General features: G+C 36.4%; 2 protein-coding genes across 3 annotated transcripts; one reads left to right on the forward strand and one right to left on the reverse strand.

The window, feature by feature from the left end:
• The first annotated feature begins 1,955 nt into the window (after positions 1-1,955).
• On the forward strand, positions 1,956-10,320 carry LOC110687750 (ankyrin repeat and SAM domain-containing protein 6-like). Of its 2 annotated transcripts, XM_021864378.1 has the most exons (7): positions 2,268-2,354; positions 5,414-5,745; positions 5,831-5,889; positions 5,981-6,243; positions 6,537-6,611; positions 6,716-6,778; positions 9,912-10,320. In XM_021864378.1, exons 2-7 carry the CDS (start codon positions 5,687-5,689, stop codon positions 9,954-9,956), a joined length of 564 nt encoding a protein of 187 aa, XP_021720070.1. In that variant the 5' UTR covers positions 2,268-2,354; positions 5,414-5,686; the 3' UTR covers positions 9,957-10,320. The 2 variants fall into 2 exon arrangements, with proteins under 2 accessions (XP_021720069.1, XP_021720070.1); XM_021864377.1 differs by lacking the exon at positions 5,414-5,745 and having other exon boundaries at positions 1,956-2,354.
• A 187-nt stretch (positions 10,321-10,507) lies between these two features.
• On the reverse strand, positions 10,508-20,758 carry LOC110687749 (GPI transamidase component PIG-S-like). The gene is made up of 13 exons (XM_021864376.1): positions 20,472-20,758; positions 19,516-20,209; positions 17,625-17,709; positions 17,406-17,495; positions 17,008-17,081; positions 16,101-16,185; positions 15,921-16,010; positions 15,652-15,782; positions 14,994-15,075; positions 14,272-14,319; positions 12,313-12,385; positions 12,118-12,221; positions 10,508-11,522 (listed from the first exon to the last, which is right to left on the reverse strand). The coding sequence occupies exons 1-13, from the start codon at positions 20,674-20,676 to the stop codon at positions 11,406-11,408; spliced, it is 1,878 nt and encodes a 625-aa protein (XP_021720068.1). The 5' UTR covers positions 20,677-20,758; the 3' UTR covers positions 10,508-11,405.
• Between the last annotated feature and the right edge of the window lie 530 nt (positions 20,759-21,288).

The raw sequence follows: 21,288 nt of genomic DNA on the forward strand, positions 1-21,288 counted from the left end.
CTTCTTCAACCAATATGGGACACTTACATGTGGTGATATTTGGGATGTCTATTCTTCAACACTCCCCCTCACATGTAAGGTCCCTTTTTTTTTTGAACTTTGTTTCATGTGATTTGTAGAGTGTTTTTTCACTCCCCCTCACATGAACCTATTTTTGGCCCAATGGACTTTAGCCATTTAGGATCCCATATCGTGAGCCTGCTCTGATACCATGTTAAAATTTAAAGACAGTTTTGGTTTTTAATTTTCTGTATCTCTTTTATTTACCCATTTACAGCAACATTTATAGGGAAGGTTTTAGTACAATAAATTAACAACTACCACCCTAGTAAATTATCAACTACCAAGTGATACTGCCTAATTAATATATAGTTATAATATTTTCTAACAACGAACAGATTTTTAGAGGCCAAACTGAACTTAAGCTATCGTTGTTATATAATAATGTTTATTGCATTTTACTGCATCTGCCTATTTGAGTCTCATAACAAGTAATGAAAAACAAAATGTAAGCCACCATGGACGTCACAAGTATAGCCATAAAAGCCACATAACACGCCTAAATAGATTTATATCTCTGTATTGTTAAAAAGATGAGTGAAAAGGGAATAGAAAAATAGCCTTCGGTTTGAGTTGTTTCCTAACAGCATCATTAGAATAATTATGTGAATAAGGAATCTTACAGGTTTTTATTTTGTCCCATGGTATGCGTTAGAAAAACCCAATAATAACTAATTAGTTACAAATACTTAATCATTAAAATAACTAAGCAAATAAAATAAAAAAACTCTAAAAAATTCTCTCTTCTCAAATCTAGTCACCATAGTAAAATTTAGGGGCTATTATCGATTTTATCGATGGTAAGCCCCAAATTCTTCTTTAATTTAATGTTTTTAGCCCATAAAGATCACCAACAGTATGGTGATTATAGTCAGTTCCTCTATGCAGGATTTAGTGAGTTTCCTAATGGTGGGATTTTTAGTATTGTTCGTTTGTTTTTTCGTGTGTGCGGGAATACAAGTTTGGAAGATTCGTCTTGCAAATTTGTGGAATTGCGGGTCTGTTGGTTTAGGGTGCAGATTTAGAAGATTCGTCTTGCAAATTTGCCGATCTTGATGATCAATCAAGTTTTATCACTTTCGCGACTATACATCAATGAAGCTTTGTCAAGAACGATGCAAAGACATCTAAAATTATTCAGGAGCAGTTAAGAAGCGATTCCATTAGTTTAGAGGTGTTAAATACTTGTATTGAGAATTTAGATCTCTTAAGGGATGATTGTAAGTGTCGAATGACTTTTATTATTTAATGAAATCACCCCTCCCTATTCCATTAAAAAAAAAATACTTAATCATTCATTTTCATAATTACGTACTTTGTTTATAAAATAAAATGTAACAATATCTTTAATTTCTATGGAAAATTTGTCATACAAAATCTTTTAAAAGCACCATTATGCGAAAAAAAAAATCTTTTTAAAAGCTTTTTGGTTAAAAATAACCACCACATTCACTTTTTTTTCGAGAGGAAACTTATTTCCTTAATTTTTTTTTACAGAAACCTATTACCTTAATTAACTTTAATTTCCTCCCATTTATTCTAATTAACCTTTAACCCACCACATTACTAAATAATTAGATTTAATTTATAATATACAATATATAAAGGAAAAACCACCACCCCAACCACCAACCAACCAATCACCCCCTCCCCTTCCCCCTTGGCAGCAACCCCCTCCCCTATCGGACCCACCGCCTAGATCCCCCACCTCCGACGACCTACCTCCACCGACGGCTGACCATCCCTTTCCTCTTTATCCGTCTGCAACCACCATTCAATAATCAACTGTTAGTTTTACTCTGTATCATACTAAAAATAAAGTCAAAATCAGACTATAGTCGTTACAACGACACTAGACAAGTTGATTCAAACAACCAATTAACCCATTAAATTTAATTGCTAAGAACCAATAACCAACCGCCAAACGAGGTGGAGTTTTTACATTCCACCCCAATCTCCCACATCTTTGTAGCCTAATTTTCTTCCCTTAATCACGAGCCCAGCAAAATCGTTCGCTCAGAAAAATATCTCGGCTGTTTAAATTCCCCTCTCACTTTTTCTCTTTGTTTCTCTCTCTAATAAACTCGAATCTCCAGTATCCTGTCACTAACCTCGCTCCACCAAAACTCCCAGAAAATCTAGGGTTAGGGTTTTCGAACTCCGACATCATCTGCGATTCTCGAGAAGATGTATGCTGATAAATTGGAGGGAGATTCCAAGGCGTCAATCACAGAAAGGCTTAATGGCTCCGTCGCCAGTAATTCTATTCGCCGGCGAACTGTCACCGGAAAAAGGTTGGTTTTTTGTTTTTTCTGCGAGGTAATCTATGATTTATCTGTAATAATCATGATTTTTTTTTTTTTTTGAAATTCTTTTGCATTAAGCTTAGTTCAATTTGCTGAATTGGTGAATATTGTAGTTATGGCGTATAATTGTGAATAGAAAATTCGATTTATTTGGCGGCGATTAGTACGAGTATTTAGGAATGCATGAATTTGAGCGAGCGGTTTCGAAAGGTGAATAGAATTCGAGGCTTTTGGTTAGGGGATTGAGGAAGGTATGGATTGATTGCTCATTCTGGATTACACAGGCTAAGTTGGGATAATCTCTACCGAGAATGTCGGTGCCGGAGGATAGATGACTGAATCATAGCTTTAATCTGTGTATATGGGAGTGTAGGACATGGCTAGCAGTCCTTTTGTCTTTCTCGTTTGTATGAGAATTTGTTTTCTGTTTTTCAGAGGTTTGAGGGTGCTGAGTTGCCGACTGTATTTGAGGACTAGAAAGTGAGTGAAGGGTGTGTGAAATGTAGGATACGAACTTCGTTAGGGCACCTGCTTTTCTGAACACTGGATTGACTCTCTCTAATTGCTGCCTGTTTTGTCGAGCCTGGCTTTGGTCTCTGGTTTGATGGTTGTCATGCTAAAAAAATGGTGTATTCCTCTTTGTTTCCTATCCAAGTCTTTCGCAACACTTCAGGTTTACTTCTTTTGTTAGGTCGTGAATTTCTGCTACGGTTGTGCTCTTTCTTGGATCCGTAGTGCTACAATTACATCTTCTTTCTTCAATTGTATGTAAGTATGTTAAGGGGATAGCAAATTGGTAACTGGTGCTATATGAAATTGTATATGATATTGAACTCTTTTTTAACATCTTGATCCTCCCATCATCACTTATGGTTCGGCTCCACTAAAATATTCTCTTAAACTGTTAACTGTAGAAGCTGTCTTATATAAGTTACCCTCTTTTCCTTAACTAATTATGTCATAGTCAGATACTCTTGACAATGAATTTCTTCTGGTTATTTATTTTTTTTACTTTTTTTTCTAAAAATGTTGATTCCCACCCTTTTTAGGTCATAGAGATTGTTCATGGAATCTAGTGTTGGATTTTTTTTTTCTCCCGTAATTTAATACTGCTTATGGTCTTTATTTGTCAATATATAGACTGGTACTTTTGGGACTAGGGATGGTGACATTTAATATAGTACTGAAAAAGTCATGTTTTTTGCCTTTGCTGCTTTCAAGAATTCTCCAACTCATCTAGGCTTGCTTCTGGGAGATAAAGGATCCTTTACCTTCCCTTGTAGATTATTGGCTGTTAAATAGGAAACCAAAATTTGTTTGATCCGCTTATCTTTCCTAAAAATAAATAGCATAGGAAAAGAAATTTGGTGGATTCCTAGTATCGCGTAAACTTGAAGATTTATAGTCTAGATCATTTGACTCTAGAGTGATGATTTACTCTCTTGTGATGATTTGGTATTTCCACCCTTTTCACTAAAGATAGGTTTCAATAATTTAGAAATTTGGTGGACTCTTTGTAGGATCTAATGGACTCTTGTCTCTTTCTATACTTTTGTTGTTTGTTGCATCTTTGCTCCCCCTTTTTTTCCGGTTAGTTTATCTCAGTTAGTATGTTCTAGATTTGAAGGCATATGAGGAAAGGTTATGTTGTTCTTTGGAACCATTAAGACTACAAGTCTTCTTCATATTTTACCTTATTTAGGGAATGAACCATTGGTGGAGGTTCAGAAGAATAATTAATGTAAATGCATAAAATATTACGCTGTCTATGGTAATGGACTGAAATTTGAATGTTATGTAATTGGAGTAAGTACAGGAATACAGGGTTTTTTGGGTCTTCGCTCTTGGGCTTGATACATGCGAAGCCTTTCAAACATAATGATTATGTCTAAACTCTAAACCCTCCTTTATTATTTCTTCTTCAATCTGTCTTTGTAACTTAAAAAACTTTTGAGCTGATATTCGTTCTTTTTATTTGCTATGTTAGAGGTTTACTTTGAAGCTTGATGTCCTGGTTTTGCTTCAAAATGTTGCCTTTAAACAGAGTTTATCAGTTGCTTTACCTCTTAACATGATCTTGAAAGCCACAGCTTCTCTTTCTATCTATTTTTTGAGCACAGAAATACCAACTTGGATGATGCCTCTTGTTCATCTTTGCATGTTACTCCTATTGTAACTTCAATAAGGATTGTGATTTTAGGGTTCAATATTGCTTCCATGCATGAGTGATAGTGACAGTGGGCGTTGGTAGTGGCAAACAGTTTTTGGTGACAGATATTCTTGTGGTACTGCTGTGTTTAATACCATTAATTTAAGGCTCTGATGATTAATTAAGAGAAATTTGGTGGAGAGCTATTGCTGGCAGAACTGGTGACTATATGCTCTTGAGAAGTGTCTAATTTCCATTTTATAAGAGTAATTACATACTTTCTCATTAGTAATAATAATATAGATGGGAAGCAAAAGAGAGGGGAGGGGAGGGAATTGTTTATTGTTTTTTCTTTTGATATACAGAAAATGGAGGAATAAAGTCGAAGGTTGTCACTTTGAGACTTTTCATTGTCATGGTTAGGTTGATCCATTGGGTTCCACTGGGATAACTATCTTTATTGTCTCAATTGTACCGAATTTTTAAGCTCAGAAGGATCCCCTTATCCACCCCATCCCCTTTCTGGTCTTACTTAATCCCTCCTGATAAGGGAAATTTGATCCGTTACTATTTTCATCTTCCTGTTCCTCCATCCTCAGATTCCAAACATACTGTGAGGTTTATTTTATTTTATTTTTATTTTTATTATTATTTTTTTTCCATTGATGCAGTCTGTGGATTGTGTGGACTTTAAATTCTTGACCCTTTGCCCTTGGGATCAACTTTTACTGGATAACCCTAGTGTCTTGTACACTTTGTTAGCATGCTTGTGGTATCTTTTTATCATGTGCCGCAACCTGATAATGAGTTCTCTATCTTCTTTCTATTGATTAAAAAGCACTTATCTTAGTAAGTTTAAGAAGCACCTGATCCATTCATCTTGTCACTTGTCTTGTAGATGTAAAAGAAAATTTTTGTTGGCAAAAACAGAACTGAAGACTTCCTTGGCATTTCTCTTACCTTGCAGCTGTAGTTAAGGTTTCAACCAATTTATGGATCCAAGAATGAAGATGTGGATTATGTGCATCAGAGAACTGTTGTGTGCTTAGCTAAGTAATTTGTAACAGAAGTATATAATGTTACTAAATTGCCCCATGTGTTAAATTATAATTTTACTGCACCTATGCTTTGAACAGAACTCTGATGAATTACTGATATTTTGTCTACATTTATGTATATATATATGGCATGGATGATGAGGACTCGTTCAGTTATGCTGTTGGTCTTAATGTATGGCATGCCATTTTGCATGTAATATTAGCATTAACGTATTATTAGTGAGTGTTTCCCTGAAAGTTTTTGTCCATATTTGCAGGCAAAGGCAGGATGACAAATGGGAACATGATCTTTTCCAAGATGAGCGACCTCAATTATGTATGGATCAGCTGAGACATTTAAATAGTACTAAGTTTCCTTTTTGTTTTATAGACGACATTGGGATTGACACTATCAATTGGCTTTGAAGCGCGCAAGCTTGGTGGAGGTGATCTTCGTCTGAAGCTTCAGAGGAGGAGCAGCCAGCAAGAAACCCAAGGTGGAGGTGTTCGAGATCTTCGTGAAAAGTTGTCTGGCTCAATGCATTCTCAGCCAGTAAATAAGGATTCCCAGAAGCCTAAACCTGAACACGAGGCTGTTAAACCTGCTAGAAGAAGTGTCATTGTTGCCACACCTGTAGCGGAGCCTAAAAAAGTCTCAAACCCGACTTCGAGGAAGAAAACTCAGCAGAAGGTCTACAATCTTTCCCTAATGGACTTCATATGTGCACTGCTTAAAATTATTCCTTTTAACAATTTTATTTGATTATATGAGGGTAATCACAATTAATCATCATTTATCTTTCTATTAATATTGGGTTTAAGGTACCTGTTTTTTTTTTTTTTTTTTTTTTTTTTTTTTTTGGTAAACAACTGCTTTACTGTTTTTAGGTCATTTGCCTACTGCTTTGCTGTTAGGGAGAATATTTTCTTTTTAATGAGAATTGTTATTTTCATTCTCTTGATTGATATTTGTATTTCTTTCAGGCTGATGCATCAGTTGATGGGTTTCTTCAGTCCTTGGGTCTTGAAAAGTATCTTATTACATTTCAGGCAGAGGAAGTAAGCTACACATGCATGTGATTGTGGACCTTTTACTTTTTGAGGACTCTTTGTGGCTAACTTAGCTTTTTTTTTTTTTTTTTTTTTTGTTTTTTCTTTGTTAGGTTGACATGACAGCACTTGAGCACATGACCGACGAGGATCTTAAGGCAATAGGAATACCAATGGTAAGATTTGAAATGAATATTGAGATGTTAACCCGTAATGGATACCTTTAATGGCCATTTTCTTTCCGTAGTGATGGCGTGACGTAACAATGTTTATTAAACTTTCAATAATGGATACCTTTAATTCCCATTTTCATTTCGTAGTGACGGCGTGACATAATAATGCCTGAGAGAGATTATTTTCTGCTAATTCATGCTAAAAAATGTTGTACTTATAGCCCTCTTCTTGCTATCATTCTTCCTATTTTTCTTCCCATGTCATATCAAAGGCAATTTCATTGTATTGAGAAACATACTAGCAACAATGGGGCAATTTTTGTTGATTTCTTATAATTTAGTTGTTTGGTATTGAAAAACATACTAGCAACAGGCCAACAGTGGGGTAATTTCATCTTAGAGCTGGTTGTGGCTATTGTGATGAGGGGTGCTTGGATTGAATGCCATTCCCAGGTGATTTTAGTAATTTTACCGTTGATTGTTACTGCTAGGGCCATGGCCGTTATTTGAACACTACCTTTAGGAGTGGAACAAGGACATCCCCCCTCCCTTTTCTTGGAGGTCTTTGATTTTCAGTGTGCATTGCTACTGGTCTTCTGTTCTTTTTGCTACTTCTGTTTCGTCTTTTAAACTCTCTTCATCCCTGAATGTTCTTCATATTTTTTGTTTGGCTTGTCCCAGAATTTTATATACTTATCTTGTTAGGCTGTCCCTATACTTACTTTACATATTCGTTTTGGGTTGAAAACAGCATTTACTCTTTATTTTATGTGTTCCTATTATTCTTCTCTCTTTCTTAACACTTTATTTTTTTTATTTGCTCTCTTTTCTCACTTCCAAATTTTCCTTTGCTTCACTACTACCCTTAATCTCTGTAATCTCTGCGTGAAACCCTCTCGTAAAGATAATTTTGGGATTGGTGTGTATTTATTTGCGTAATTCATAGTTTTATACACATTAGTCACAATCAGTTACTGTAATTATGGTGTATTAATCATCATAACCTGTAAGAAAAATTGTGATTAACTTTTGTGGTCCCTTATTTCTATAAAGGGGCGTTTGGTGTAGGGTAATAAGAAAAGAGAAAAGGAATAAGATAGCTTGATCCCCTTTGTTGTTTGTAATGTCAGTTTAATTATTCCCTTTATCCTCTTCAGACCCCCCCAAACTCCTCTACTTTGATTTCCCATTACCTCCACACCAACCAACACCACCACTACCACCCAAACCGTCACCGCCCCACCACTGCCCCACCAGCATTCTTACCTGTACTTCCCCAGAACCACCACCTTCAACAACACTCAAAACCCACTTGAAACCACCTATTCACCTAGGAAAAAAACCCTACCATACATAACCACCAACATCCACCCAAAAGCCCATAGCCCTAACAATTAGGGAAAAAATTAAGAGAAAAAAAATGGAAAAAAAAACCCTTTTTTATATCATCAATAGTGGCTTTTAAAGGTTACTAGAGTATTTTTGCTCGAATATAACCTTTAAAACTTCAATATAACTGTGGTGGTGGAAATCAATAATTTAAGAAGGACGAGAGAAAGGGTGATGGCGTCGACAGTGACGCAACTGCAAGGGCGGGGGTGTGGTGGCAAGGACTGTATATAAAGGCGTGCCTTGGTGCTGAGGCACTAGGCGATTAGGGTAGAGCGTGGGGGAGGCTTATTTACAGAGGCAAAGATGCGCACATAAGCAGTTTTCATTAAATGTTTAATATTGTGCTCCTTACTTCAAAGAGTTGTATCTTGGTCGTGCCTAGGCACAACTGGACCTTCATCGCCTCATTTCACCTAGAGCCTTTTTATACATTGAGCAAGAAGGGGGGTGGTGGTGATGGTCTGATGGCAACAACCATGAGTGATTGTCAATGTGGGGTAGAATGGTGGGGGAAGGAAGAGATTTTGAATGCCAAATAACATACTATATTAATGGGAGTAGTTTTTCATTCTCCTCCTTTCCCTTTCTTAAACTCTTTCCTTTTATTGAACCAAATGCCCACTAAATTTGTAGTAGTAACATTAATTATCAAAAACAATTTTTATTGTTACTCGGGTTTTTTTTTTTCACCGCTTTATGGAGTATATTATTATACTTCCTTCGTCCCATAATATAGTACATGAATTTGTTTGCACGGTCTTCGAGACCTACAGTTGACCATCAATATCTTTTTTTTTTTTTATTAAAATAAATAAGAATTTGATATCATAAAACTATATATCTGTACGAATCATACAATATCTCATTTGACTATATTTTTGTATATATAATTTTTAGTTTAAGTTTTTTAAGTTTGACCATGTGGAATGAGCACTATATTATGGGACAAGGAGAGCATATTGTTAAGTTGTACCTATTTTCATTTCCAATAAGTCTCTCGTACATTATATAGATTTGGTTGTGGGTTAGGGATGGATAGAAATTATGCCTATTTTTGGATAGTTGCTTGTTGACGAAATAAAACTCAAAACTTTTGAATGTTGTATACAAGCTATAATCTATCTTTACACTCCATAATTTTTAACTTATTGACGAACGTGTACTTAGAGCAAATCTGGTTCTCCCAAGGTTTATTGCAGATTTCATTTTCCTGTTCTCTGAGATATAGTTTAACCTTTTCTCTGCTGCCTTCTGCCTCATATTGAAAGGTCAAAGTACTTGAATTAATGGATGTTCCTTGGGATTGTTGGGAATGAAAACCAAGCTCAACTAGGAACTCCTATCTGCTAAGAAACACTTTATTATAATTAATGACATGTTTAACTTTCTTCCCAATAATCTTGTGTTCAGATTTTAGGAGAGAGAGAGGAAAAGAACTACCTGAGGAGACACTTCCATTAAGTTTTCTTGTTTCCCTTAGGTTTACAGGGAATTAAGATAGAAGAGTGAGAATTAGGAGAGTGGTGGTGCTATATATAGGTCAATTTTGATGCTTTTATTTTGGAGTGACCGGAGTCTTATTATTGTTACTTTACCATACTGAAACAGTCATAATATTGCACTGATCCTGTGTGCTAACAAACTCTAGCTGTTGTATTCCTTTGCTGCTCCACTTTTATACACAAAACAAAGCCCATATATAAATAAAGCCTGTGAAATTGATGCTCTCTCTTGTTTGTTTCAGGGTCCCAGAAAGAAGATATTATTGGCATTGAGTTCAAGGGGTTAAGATGGGGAGTAAAGCTGATTGTTATTTTTCTTTCTGTCAGCTTTGTTGCCAATCCCATCTCTGCAGTCCACTGTTGGTGGCCCTGTGTTTTACTTGGTATATATATATGCCTGCTGTCTGAATGTTTACATTTTAATTTTGACAAATTGGTTTGTATTGAAGAAGCGTTAGGGCACCAGGGAGCTTCGTTTTGATTTAGGTTATATTGTAGGAAGGGTAGGTTGAAACTAATTCAGGGATTTGTCTGTAATGTTACTTCAACTTATTTTAGTTGGATTTTTCCCCCCCCGTCAAATGTGTAGGTTTCTCACGATTTATGGTTCTCTTCTGTTCTGATTAATCATTTGCATAAAGTATTTGACCACTTCACTTTGCTTAAACTGTATGTAATCACCAAAAGAATTGAAATCTTTTGTGGGATGAGATGTAGCATGTGGTTTCTTAAGAATGATATTAAGGAGGTTTTAACCAAGTATGTTTCTCAATGGTTATCGTCTTTTAAAGGAATAAAAGTGTTCGTGCCGAATAGTGTTCATGCCAAATATCCATTAGACTCAGTTTAATGCCTTGCTAACATAAATTAGGTGCATCTGGACCATTGTACATCCGTGTGTGTGCATGAGGAAAAACCTGGAGTGGGAAGATAATTTTTGTATCCCCCTCATGTCTTCACCTGTAATTGTCAGCTGCGCTGTGATACCTGTCTTTGGTGCAATCATGTATGATAACTGTATAAGATTGTGGGGCACATCTTTGGTGCGACCATGTTGTATAAAAGCATATGATGTTTGAGGCATGCTTTTCTGCTGGACTATGAATATTGCCGAGTGAGAGGGCGTGCTAAGATTTATTTTCTTGTCACGCAAATTGTAAAATTTGAGTTGGTTCAATGAGTCAAAAATCATTGTTTTTTTAACAAAGAAATTTTTTTTGGAATACAAGGATGCAAAAAACACCGTAATAAATAAACTAACTACCATTTGATTAGCTGCAAAAAAAAAAAAAAAAAAAAAGAAAAAAAACAGACAGATCCTTGGGCCAGTAAGTAATAAACATGAAGTTTCTACAAAAAATACAGCTTGCCCAAGTTCTTTCAGAATTCTTTAATTTAACATTTGTAGAAAAAAAACACTACTTACCCTTTGTTTCCTTAACTCTTCTACAAAACTAGTTAGCTTAGCATGCCATCACGACAAATAAATTAAACTGTCAGAAGCAGGATGTCCTCAGATCTGGGAGCAACCATGATGATTGAAAAGGGAGTAAGCTCCAATATTTCTACTTCGCCTCAGTGCTCAGAAAAGTGGCATACGAGCCTTTTCCAACCCATTGCACAACAAGGCTCAAAAGAGGGCTTCAAAAATTCCATGAACGAAGCAATGGGCAATTTTTCTGCTCATCACAGTTTTCTGGGAGCAGTTGAGTCTACATTCTGCTCATTCTTGAGGTTTAAGATGCAACTTCTTTCGCTTTCCATGTCAAGTACTTCAGCTTTTCTTGCTTGTATCGTTTCCATTCCTTGAAAGCTGCAAGGAGAACATGCAGTGCTACTGGTAGGAAGAAGGGCTGTCATAGTGAAGACACATGAAGATTTCAGTATATGGTACCAAACAACCTTCCGTTAACTACTACAGTTGTTTCTGGTTCAATAATAGAATTCTACTATAGCTTGCAAATTGTACTCTTAAGCTACAAACGATCCTCAATACAATCCAGCATTTTTTATCTGGCCATATTCCAGAAAAATATCAATTCAATATTCAATTTTGAACATGGGAAAAACACATTTCTAATTGACTACAGGTCTAATCTAAAGGATCAGATGTGCAAGAATGCTTCCATGCAACCAAGTGTAACAGGAAAATGACCAGCAAATGAGGTCTAAGCAAATTCTGATCTGATACAAGTCATACAACAAAAGTCCAAATGAGACAGACATGTAGGATTGCATCAAGCATATCACACCACCTACTCCTCAACTTCACAAGCAGCATTGAATAAAATGATCTAGTGTCTTTACCTAAAATGCCCTGAAAGTCTAGCAGATGTGCAAGGACTTCCAACTTTGAAGACAGGGCACCATGCCACATCTTTCACCATCTATTTTTGTTATATTTAGATCTCATAAACATTGTAAATAAAACAAAGTTAAGTGACTAACCGAGTAGACTGCAAAGCAGTGCTCAAATGAGTAATAGCTCACAGACATGATAGAAGGATGAAAAAAGGCATCTTCGGCCAAAGATCTTGCTTGCCGTGACAACACTGATAGTGAGGATGTACATATTTGTTAGCACAACACATATCTGAGAAGTACAAGGTAGTCAAACAAAAGTCACATTCTAAACGGAAATACCAGCAGAATCATCATAGGCACCAAGAGTAGCATTGCTTCGCGCAAAATTTGCAGCATGAAGAGAGTATTGTACCTGCACAAAATGATAACCTCTGATATTTATATGTAAATATATGTGTGTGTGCGTACATATATCTGTGTGAGTGTGCATGTATGTACACGTGAGTACGGGTGTGCCTGTGTGTAGCTAGCACATAGAAAAAAGTAGTTGTACCTTGGAATGACATTGTGAGATGGCTCTCAAAAGATTCAACACATAAGAACTGGTCAAATTATCTATGATATACTAAAATGTTGTATAACCCCAAATCCCCAAAAATGATTTACCTTGAACACAGATTCTTTATATTTAAAAAAAAAAAAAATTAAAAAACTCCTTTTTTATAAAGATCCTTCATAGGACTCGGAAACACCACAACATAAATAGCAACAACAAAGCCTTAATCCCAAAAGGATGTGGGGATGGCTAACATGAATAGTCATTTGAAATCGTCTGTGAAAAGTGGAGCAGGAAAATTCAGTTTAGAAAGTAAACTAAGTAGAGTGCAAAAGCGAAAGACTGAAATAGGGCAAGTCAGACAAGAGAAACCGTGAGTTAAAGAAAAGAAATACCAAGCATGACAAATGAAACTCAAAAAGTAGGGTATTGCATCCCTAAGGGTTGCATATAATAACCTATAAAGGAAGGTATTAAGAATAACTAATCATAAATTACAGCAATTGGTGCATGTATTCGTCATAAATCCCCAAACTTATGCGGAGTTTTTAGGAAATACTTTTAATGCTAAAATGCAGGCCTTAATATTGTAAAGAGAATAAATGGAAAGGTTTGGAAAAAGAAAGAGTTATAAAATATGAGTGACATCAAAAAGTTAGTAAAACACAAGGATTTTGATAAAGGGAAAGAAAAACTGAAAGTATATGAGTGTCGTGTCATGTCATGTCCTTAGCACATATTCTATCCCTCCACAGTCGAGAAATAACTTTTAAGTAATGAAAGACAATAGTCTGAGACAGAAATCCAATCAATTTAAACAAGGCAGTCATGTGAAAAATGGCGTATGGGAAACATTAAAGCTCTCTATTGCTGCCAAGTGTCTTCTGTCAGACTTATAGTAAACACAGGCAGCTTTCATATATCCTTCCATGATGTAGATTAAGGTGACTACCTTAGTCAGGATTGTGCTCTAGTGAACTCCATGACGACATTTAGTGACAGGCTAGTGGGCCAAAATGGTGTTGCCAGGATGTGGAACATTCAAATATATTAAACAAATGTGGAAGTTTGCTACAAATAATTCTTTGGGACCAGCCATTTTGCAAGGAAGACAAGAATAGAATGAGAAGACAGCTTTTAAGCACAAGTTCATTGACTCAAGTCTACTTCCCAAGTGATCAATGCCATACGAAGTTTAAACAAGTGTGAAGTGTGATGTCTAGTATCTTAGGTGTCCAAAAGACTCATATTCTAGCAGATCTAGCTAGAAGTGACAGGCCTCAGGGAATTTCATTAGTTTGTCTCCTTGTTTATCCCGTGCTAAAAAATTTGTGGGAACACATTGCGTCTAAAGGGTGTTATGAGATGAGACAACTCTGAAGCTAGTTGACCCTTTTGCAGAGCAAAGATAAAATCCCAACAGTAAAAGGAAAAATGATCACCAGGAGTGGAGCCCAAGATCAATGAAATAATACTCTTAGCGGTCTCACACCCAATTAATGCCTACATCAAGCTTCAGGGTATAAAATGAACCTAGAAAATCAGATACACCCACAACTCCCTCAAAATGAAACTGTTAATTGGATTTGAACTTGAAACATGTTTGGTTTACATGGATACAGAACTAGTAATCTTTGAGTTTTAGGGGAGAAACTTCTTGATCAAATCTCATAATTTCCAGCTAATACAAATGCAACCAAAAAAGTAAGGATCAATGACAGGCCTTCAAATTGGCAACTGACCTGTTTTCCTATTTCATCCTTTATGATCATCCTTGGCAGTGATTGAACCTACAAGAAAAATAAATTTACATTAACTGAAGTCCGAACTCTGAAGATCTTACTACATGCAAGAAGTAAAAACAATGGGAAGATTTATATGAAAATTCTGTAGTTAGTTTTGAAAATTCAGTTGGTTGAAAAATAAATGAAATTCATATGGTACCCTTTTATTCTGGACCAGTTTATATACTAACATTCTGTTGGTTTTTCAGTTTAGACTTTAGAGTTTTGTGGCATAATTGAAATTTTCAGTATTTACTTTAAATATCAGAAACAGGGTAGGGAAACCAATGTTGATTTACTTTGCCGTCTTTACAAAAACAATGAAATCCAAGATTCTCATTCCTTAATAGGTATTAATTATTAAAGATAACCACAATTCTGTAAATCATTTAGATATACCACCCAGCAAAAAAAATGGAATTTCATCACAAATTAGATATTACAGTAAAGTAAAGAACCCTCACAAAAGATATAATTCTCACCAAAGGGATATGGAAGAAGGAAAGGTGTGGTTTATCATTTGCTTGGTTTTATTTATGATGTGGCGTATTTTGAGATATTTTTAATATGCCCATAAGCACCAACATAATGTTACGGTGTAAAATCGGTCAAAAAGTGAATTTCAAAAATATTCCAAACATTTTTATGCTACTTCTAGATTCTACATTCAAGTAGCATACCAATCTGGAAAGAGATCCAAGCGTGGTTGCACATGACTGAAGATTGAAGCATGTATGTTGCCGGGCCAACAGATCCAATTCCCTAAACATTGTCAAAAGGTAAAGGATGGAGAAATTTTAGTAATTGAAAAAAAAATGACTAAGCTCAGTCCACTTGTGGAAAAGACTAAGTAACAGACCACGACAGAATTTCAAAATGTATCCTAAATTACAAAGATTTTAATTCTGATGAAAATGATTTTGTTGTGTCCTAATTAATATCGATATCATGTCAGGATCAACTAGTTTTTATTTTCTTTCTTCAGTTTGGACTTTGGAGTGCCTTAGTTATTATATCCTGCAGGATGTTATATGGATGTGTCTAGCTGTAGCTGAGTAGTTTTCTTTATAGCATCTTAATTGTTGCCTGTTCTTAGTTTTACGCAATATCTAACATGTTATACATTCCTGCCTGACAGAAACCAGAACAGAATAATAGATTTCACAACGAAATGCAAATTAAAGATTCTAAGCAAGATAGACCACCGAAGTTCGGACTATAATGGAGTAGTATTTTTCACACCAAAATTTTATGCCGAAAATTGAAATTTGGATCAGTCATACGTAATTGTTCTAAATGAGTAAGTTACTGGTTAATTACTTCTTAAAGGGGCCTCACCATTCTGTGAAGCCTCTTTCACTTGCCAGAAGATTGACTATTCCTGAAGAACCAGCATAAAGGCTCTCAGACTTAAGACCAAAAAGCTGCCGCAATTGCCCCATAAAAACATCAACAATATTTTCAAGATCCTATCACCAAAAAAGACAATATTGTTAGAAATTAAGAGGGAAAACTGCTTCAGAAACAAAGACTTGAATGGAAACACACAAAAAGAAGGGGAAATAAGAGGGCCGTTCAACAGTATCAGTAGGTTATGCTGTTCTTACCTTGAAGGAGATTGTATGCCTAGCCTCACGCAAAGTTTCAGAATGACCAGAACAGCCAGAAGGGTTCCAGACAATGACACCTCCCCACATCTAAAAGCAAGAGATTAGTGTTTAACAGTTTTTAATTCAAAAAAGGAAAGAAAAAAGAGAAAGAAATTGAACTAGAAAATGAGAACCTACAGGAGATATAAAGCCATTTGTCATGGAGATCTCTCCATTAGGAAGTTGCAGTAAAAGAGGGCACTCCTTTGCAGATGGTATGTATCTGAAACACGCAGAGGATCAAAAATGAGCTCCAAGAAGTCAAGAACCAGAGTAAAAGTAGAATAAAAAAATCTTCTTAATAGACTCTGCATACTACAGAACAGACTCAGGGAAAAAAAGTGGTATAATTTCAGATATTATGCTAGAAAAAATAAATACAAACTAAAGCCCAATGAACCCAACACACAACTAGCTTGTCAAATGTAACTGGAAGCTCTGAAGCTCTAATGGAAATGAATCCACCATTGCATTTTGTTTGTCAAAGGTCACAGGAACCCCTCATGTTCATGAAGGTTTAGTCCCTTAAAACCTATGTTACTTGGACTCGGGTACCCATGTCCGACACGGATACGTGTTTGCAACAATTAACTGTAAAACAGATAATACCCAACGCCATGTAGTTTAGATATTACTTTTCGTATCTTGTACTCTTAGATTTAGACCTCTTAAAATGAGAGCTCCTACAATGTAACCATGTTAAGTTAGTACTATCGTATAAAAATCTATTGTAGTAGTACATTTACTGTTTTACAGGTTCTTCCACATGTTTTCCTCCATGTAGCTTGAGAAATGCACACACACAATCACACAAGCCAAGATACAAGTATACAGCTGAGAGTTTTCCACACACATCAGTGTTTTTGTTTTCTATAACACAAAACTTCTATATCAGATAAGAATATATCACATGGTAATTTAAGAGCATCATGAAAATATGATGGGAGGTTGGACCACAGTAAGCTAAAATAATAAGATATGCAATATAATTAAAATCTTGACATACAACTGAACTATAATACAGCTATGAAGTTCAGGAGTTTACACAACAATGTGAAGGATTTTTGAACGTCCTCCAGCCGCAATAGAAGTATCCAAATGCCATTCATTTGAATTTACCTATTATATGTTGAGACCAAGTTAGCAAAACATTTAGGACAACAGCTCATAAAAAGCCAAAAAGGTTAGAAAGTTGCGCATGAAGAGATTCTAATAGGTTTTTAATTTTAGCAGAAAATACACACAAATTAATGAGGAAAAGAGAGAATATGTAGCCATGTAAAGGTTATAATAGAGATGCTACAGAAATAAGATGTTAATGGTTTCCTGCAAATTTAGGAAACATTAAATGACACAAAAACAAAGACAGACATAATCTCTAGCCACAATGACTATAGAAGTGAGATCTTGCAGATAAAGAAAATGGAACATAAATCTGCTTACAAAAAAAGGGAGGTCCTTAGAGTCATAAATGTAGGCGTCTCTTTGGTAATCCCAATAAGAGGAAAAGGATTTTGGAGTATGGTACAAAATCTGCAAAGAGGAGTCCAGTCAGCATTATCCAAATGAAGCAAAAGCTGTCTCTTATATCTCCATGCTTGATAGAAAATGGGAATGAACATAACTCAAGACAAGTCTCAATTTACAGACAAAGAGCCAAACCTGACTTTCTACGCTTATATTAGCTATCGGTGCCAAAGCCTCAACAATAGGAGTCAGTTGAATCTCATTTACTCTCTGGAAATCCCTGCATGCACAATGTATATTAACACATTACATGACACTAACTGAAAATACATCCATAAGATAATCACAATGCTTATCAAAGTGTGATGATAATCTGATGTATCAAAATAAATATTTAGAGGCCTAAGACATCAACCAAAATGGAGAAATTTAACTTCCACCATTCAGGACTAACTTTGGCAATAGTATGTATTGATGTAAAGTGCAATTTGCTTAAGCAATGTTTCAGAAAGATTGCGTTCTTATCCCGCAAATTCAGAAGGGGAAAAAAAACCTGTAGACAGTAAGGGGGCGTTTGGTTTAGGGGTTTCAGGAATGGGAAAGGCAATCAACTACCCTAATTCCTTTTGATGTTGTTTGTTTGTCCATTTCAATCATTCCCTTTACCCCTTTGAATACCCAACTTTCTTCTAGGATTCCCCACCCCCACCAAGGGAATGACCCATTCCCCCAAAGTCATCTTCACCTAACTACCATAACTAACCTTGACCACCATAACACACCACCACCTAAGGCTACATGACCCACTCCACCGGCAACCCCACCACCACAACACCAGTCGCCTTGCCGACAACCTTACCGCCACCACCTCCAACACCCACCCACCATACCAATGACCCTAAACTACCCGACCACCTAACCACCCTCCGCCACCTTAACCACCTTCCAATCACCCTCCAGCCACCTCGAAACCATCGTAAGACTACCTCTCAACAGCCTCCATTTTACCGGAAAATCCACCACCACCAAAAATCCAGCAAAACTCTCCCAAAAATTAACAACCCTAAAATTTTGAAAAGAAAAAAAAAAGAATAAAAATGAAAAATTTACCTTTTTATATTATCAAATATAGTTTAAGATAGTCAGAATAGACCAAGAAAAGTTAGATCTAAAGTTTTTTGGTTCCAAACTGACCTCTAAAACTACTTATTAGGGTTGAAAACATTAGAGGAGAGAGAAGATGGCAGCTGCAGGGTAGGGGTGAAGGCGAGAAGAGGGTGGTGGTGGCAGAAAGGGGGTGACGGAAGCAAAAATGGGAAGGGGGTGACGGCAGTGGTAGTGGTGGAAGGGGTTGGTACGATGGTCCTTTATTAATAATGAGGAAGTTGGTGGAGCATTTGTGAGAAGAGGAAGATTTAAGAGTAACTAAAAATACACCCAAAAAACACATTACATCAAAGGGTATCACTTTCCTTTCCCCCCAATCTCTTTCCTGATTGCATTCCGTTCACCCCATGTGAACCAAACTCCCCCTAACACTATTCAGAAAGTTGACTATCTTAAATTTAAGACTGCTGCAACATGTTCAGGTATACATGACTGAACATTTGTTGAAAGGGAAACAACAGAGAAGGCTCCACAAGAGAAAATAATCTTTCAATATGTCAAAATGTAGTGATAGATTTACAGGATAATACAAAAAAGCATCCCCCCTTAATACCGAGGATAAAGCACCAAAGGTGGTAAAAATTATACTCCAAGGGACATCAACCTATAATGGATTTCCTCGAAAGGTGCAACCACAACTATGGAATTTACTTCTTTTATTAATATTGGAGTTGTTAGCTCCATTAAAATACACCTAAAAACCATTAAATCATTTAGGATACCACTAGACAATTAATAGTCCACTCATCAGCTTTAAACTTCAGAATTTAAAATTTCAAGTTACTGTTCCCTTTTACCAAAGAAAAGAGGCACAAGTCAAGTGCGTATATTCAAATGATCAACAAAGCATGACTAATAAACGCGAGAAATGATCGTTAGCAAACTATATTGAAGCAAACCACGAGGAAAAAGGCAATACCAGTCATAAATCCAGTCATGTGGATTAGAATTTAACAAGCTAAAAGATAGTACAACCCGACCATCAGCACCAACAGGCATAAACTCCCCATGAATCGAGCCTTCATCTTTCCCTCCGTTCATAAATACCCTAACAAAAATTTCAGCAATCCTCTCCACAGCCTCTGCCTCGGACACCTTACCAATGATCCATCCATGCCTATGCTTTCCTGCCACTGCCCTGACCTCCTCATCATTTTTCACCACAACAACGCTGTAAACCTTTCCCTTAGAACCTGCACATTTCTGACTGCCTGATACTGCATTTTCCAACAATCCATCAACATATTCATCATCCTTCCACTTTGCATCAAAATCATTATCTTTCAACAACTCACATTGCCAAGAGCACCCAATCTTGCCATTATTACTCTGCACACAACCCTTCTCCGTCTCCAAAGAAATTGAAACAGTAAAATTACTCCGGCAACTTCCACAAGCTTGATCATTACCCACCACTTCCCTCATACGCTCCACAATCGAAATCCCCAGTTTATCCGCATCATTTAATTCATCCCTAAAACCTAAAAAAACTGCTTGAAATTGACACGGAAAGAGCAAAGGTTCCGATTCAATAACACTAGAAAGCGAATCCATGTACTTAAATGGAAGCGGCGATCGATAAATTTCCACAGACTTCAGCAGAAAAGGAAATCCTTCATACAGTAAGAATCAAATTAACAATACAAACAAACTATTCCAATCAAATCATTACACTGCTAATCAATCAGCAGTTCTAGCAAAAAGCGTCAATCATATTCAACTACATTAGTGAATTTTAAGCAGAAAAATCAGCATTTTTTTAGCATTTAGAAATTAAATTAGCTAATTTACAACTTCAATCAGATAATTGAACTAGTTAAAAAGCTGAATTTGATTAAATTGAAGTCAACAAAATCGAGGAGAAAGAAAAAATACCTAAGATGAAAGAGAAAAGGACGGAAAGTGTAAGGGAAAGACGCTTGATTCCAGGCTTGGTCTTTCGCATTTTGGAGGAATCAAAGGATTCCGATTGATTTTCCGGCGAAGATTGCGATTCTCCGGCGGAAATTCCGGTGGTTTCACCGGGATCATTGGTCGGAGATCCTGACGGAGGTTTCTCTCTCCTCGAACTCTCCGGCATGTTTTCGACGACTAACAAAAATGACTCGTCTATAACTCCCTCCCTTTTTGTCCTTCCCAAATGATCGAAGGACTTTTAACTTTTTAAGCATGTGGTTATGGGTTCGAATCCAATATAAGGTCTAAACTTTTTTTTTTTTTTTTGACTAGGTGTTCACTATTCTTAACTTTTTATGGACAACCTAACAAGCACCTACAACTAGAGTTGGGCACGGGTCGGGGTGGCCCATGTGCCGCCTGACACGGCCCGCCCTTCGACGGGGCACGGCACGAGCCCGCCGGCGTGCCGTGGGTCGTGCCACGGACAGGAGCTGCACTTTTCGGCACGGCACGGCACGAGCCCGCCCCTTGGCCCGCTGTGCCGGCCCGCCCAGGCACACCCTAAATATATATATTAATATATATATACTAGATGGGAAGCCCGTGCGATGCACGGTTTTTAATACATAAATCTCATGAAAAAGATTTTTTTCTTAATTTAACCCTATAATTTTTTTATTATTTTGCTTGTTAAAAAACGGATAATTTGTTTTATTTTTATGCAACTTATAATGCAACCTTAATTTACTAATATTAGTTATATGAAAATTATAAGTATGATAGATATTAGAAT

The sequence above is a fragment of the Chenopodium quinoa genome, unplaced genomic scaffold, assembly GCF_001683475.1.
Source record: "Chenopodium quinoa cultivar QQ74 unplaced genomic scaffold, ASM168347v1, whole genome shotgun sequence".
NCBI lineage: Eukaryota > Viridiplantae > Streptophyta > Magnoliopsida > Caryophyllales > Amaranthaceae > Chenopodium > Chenopodium quinoa.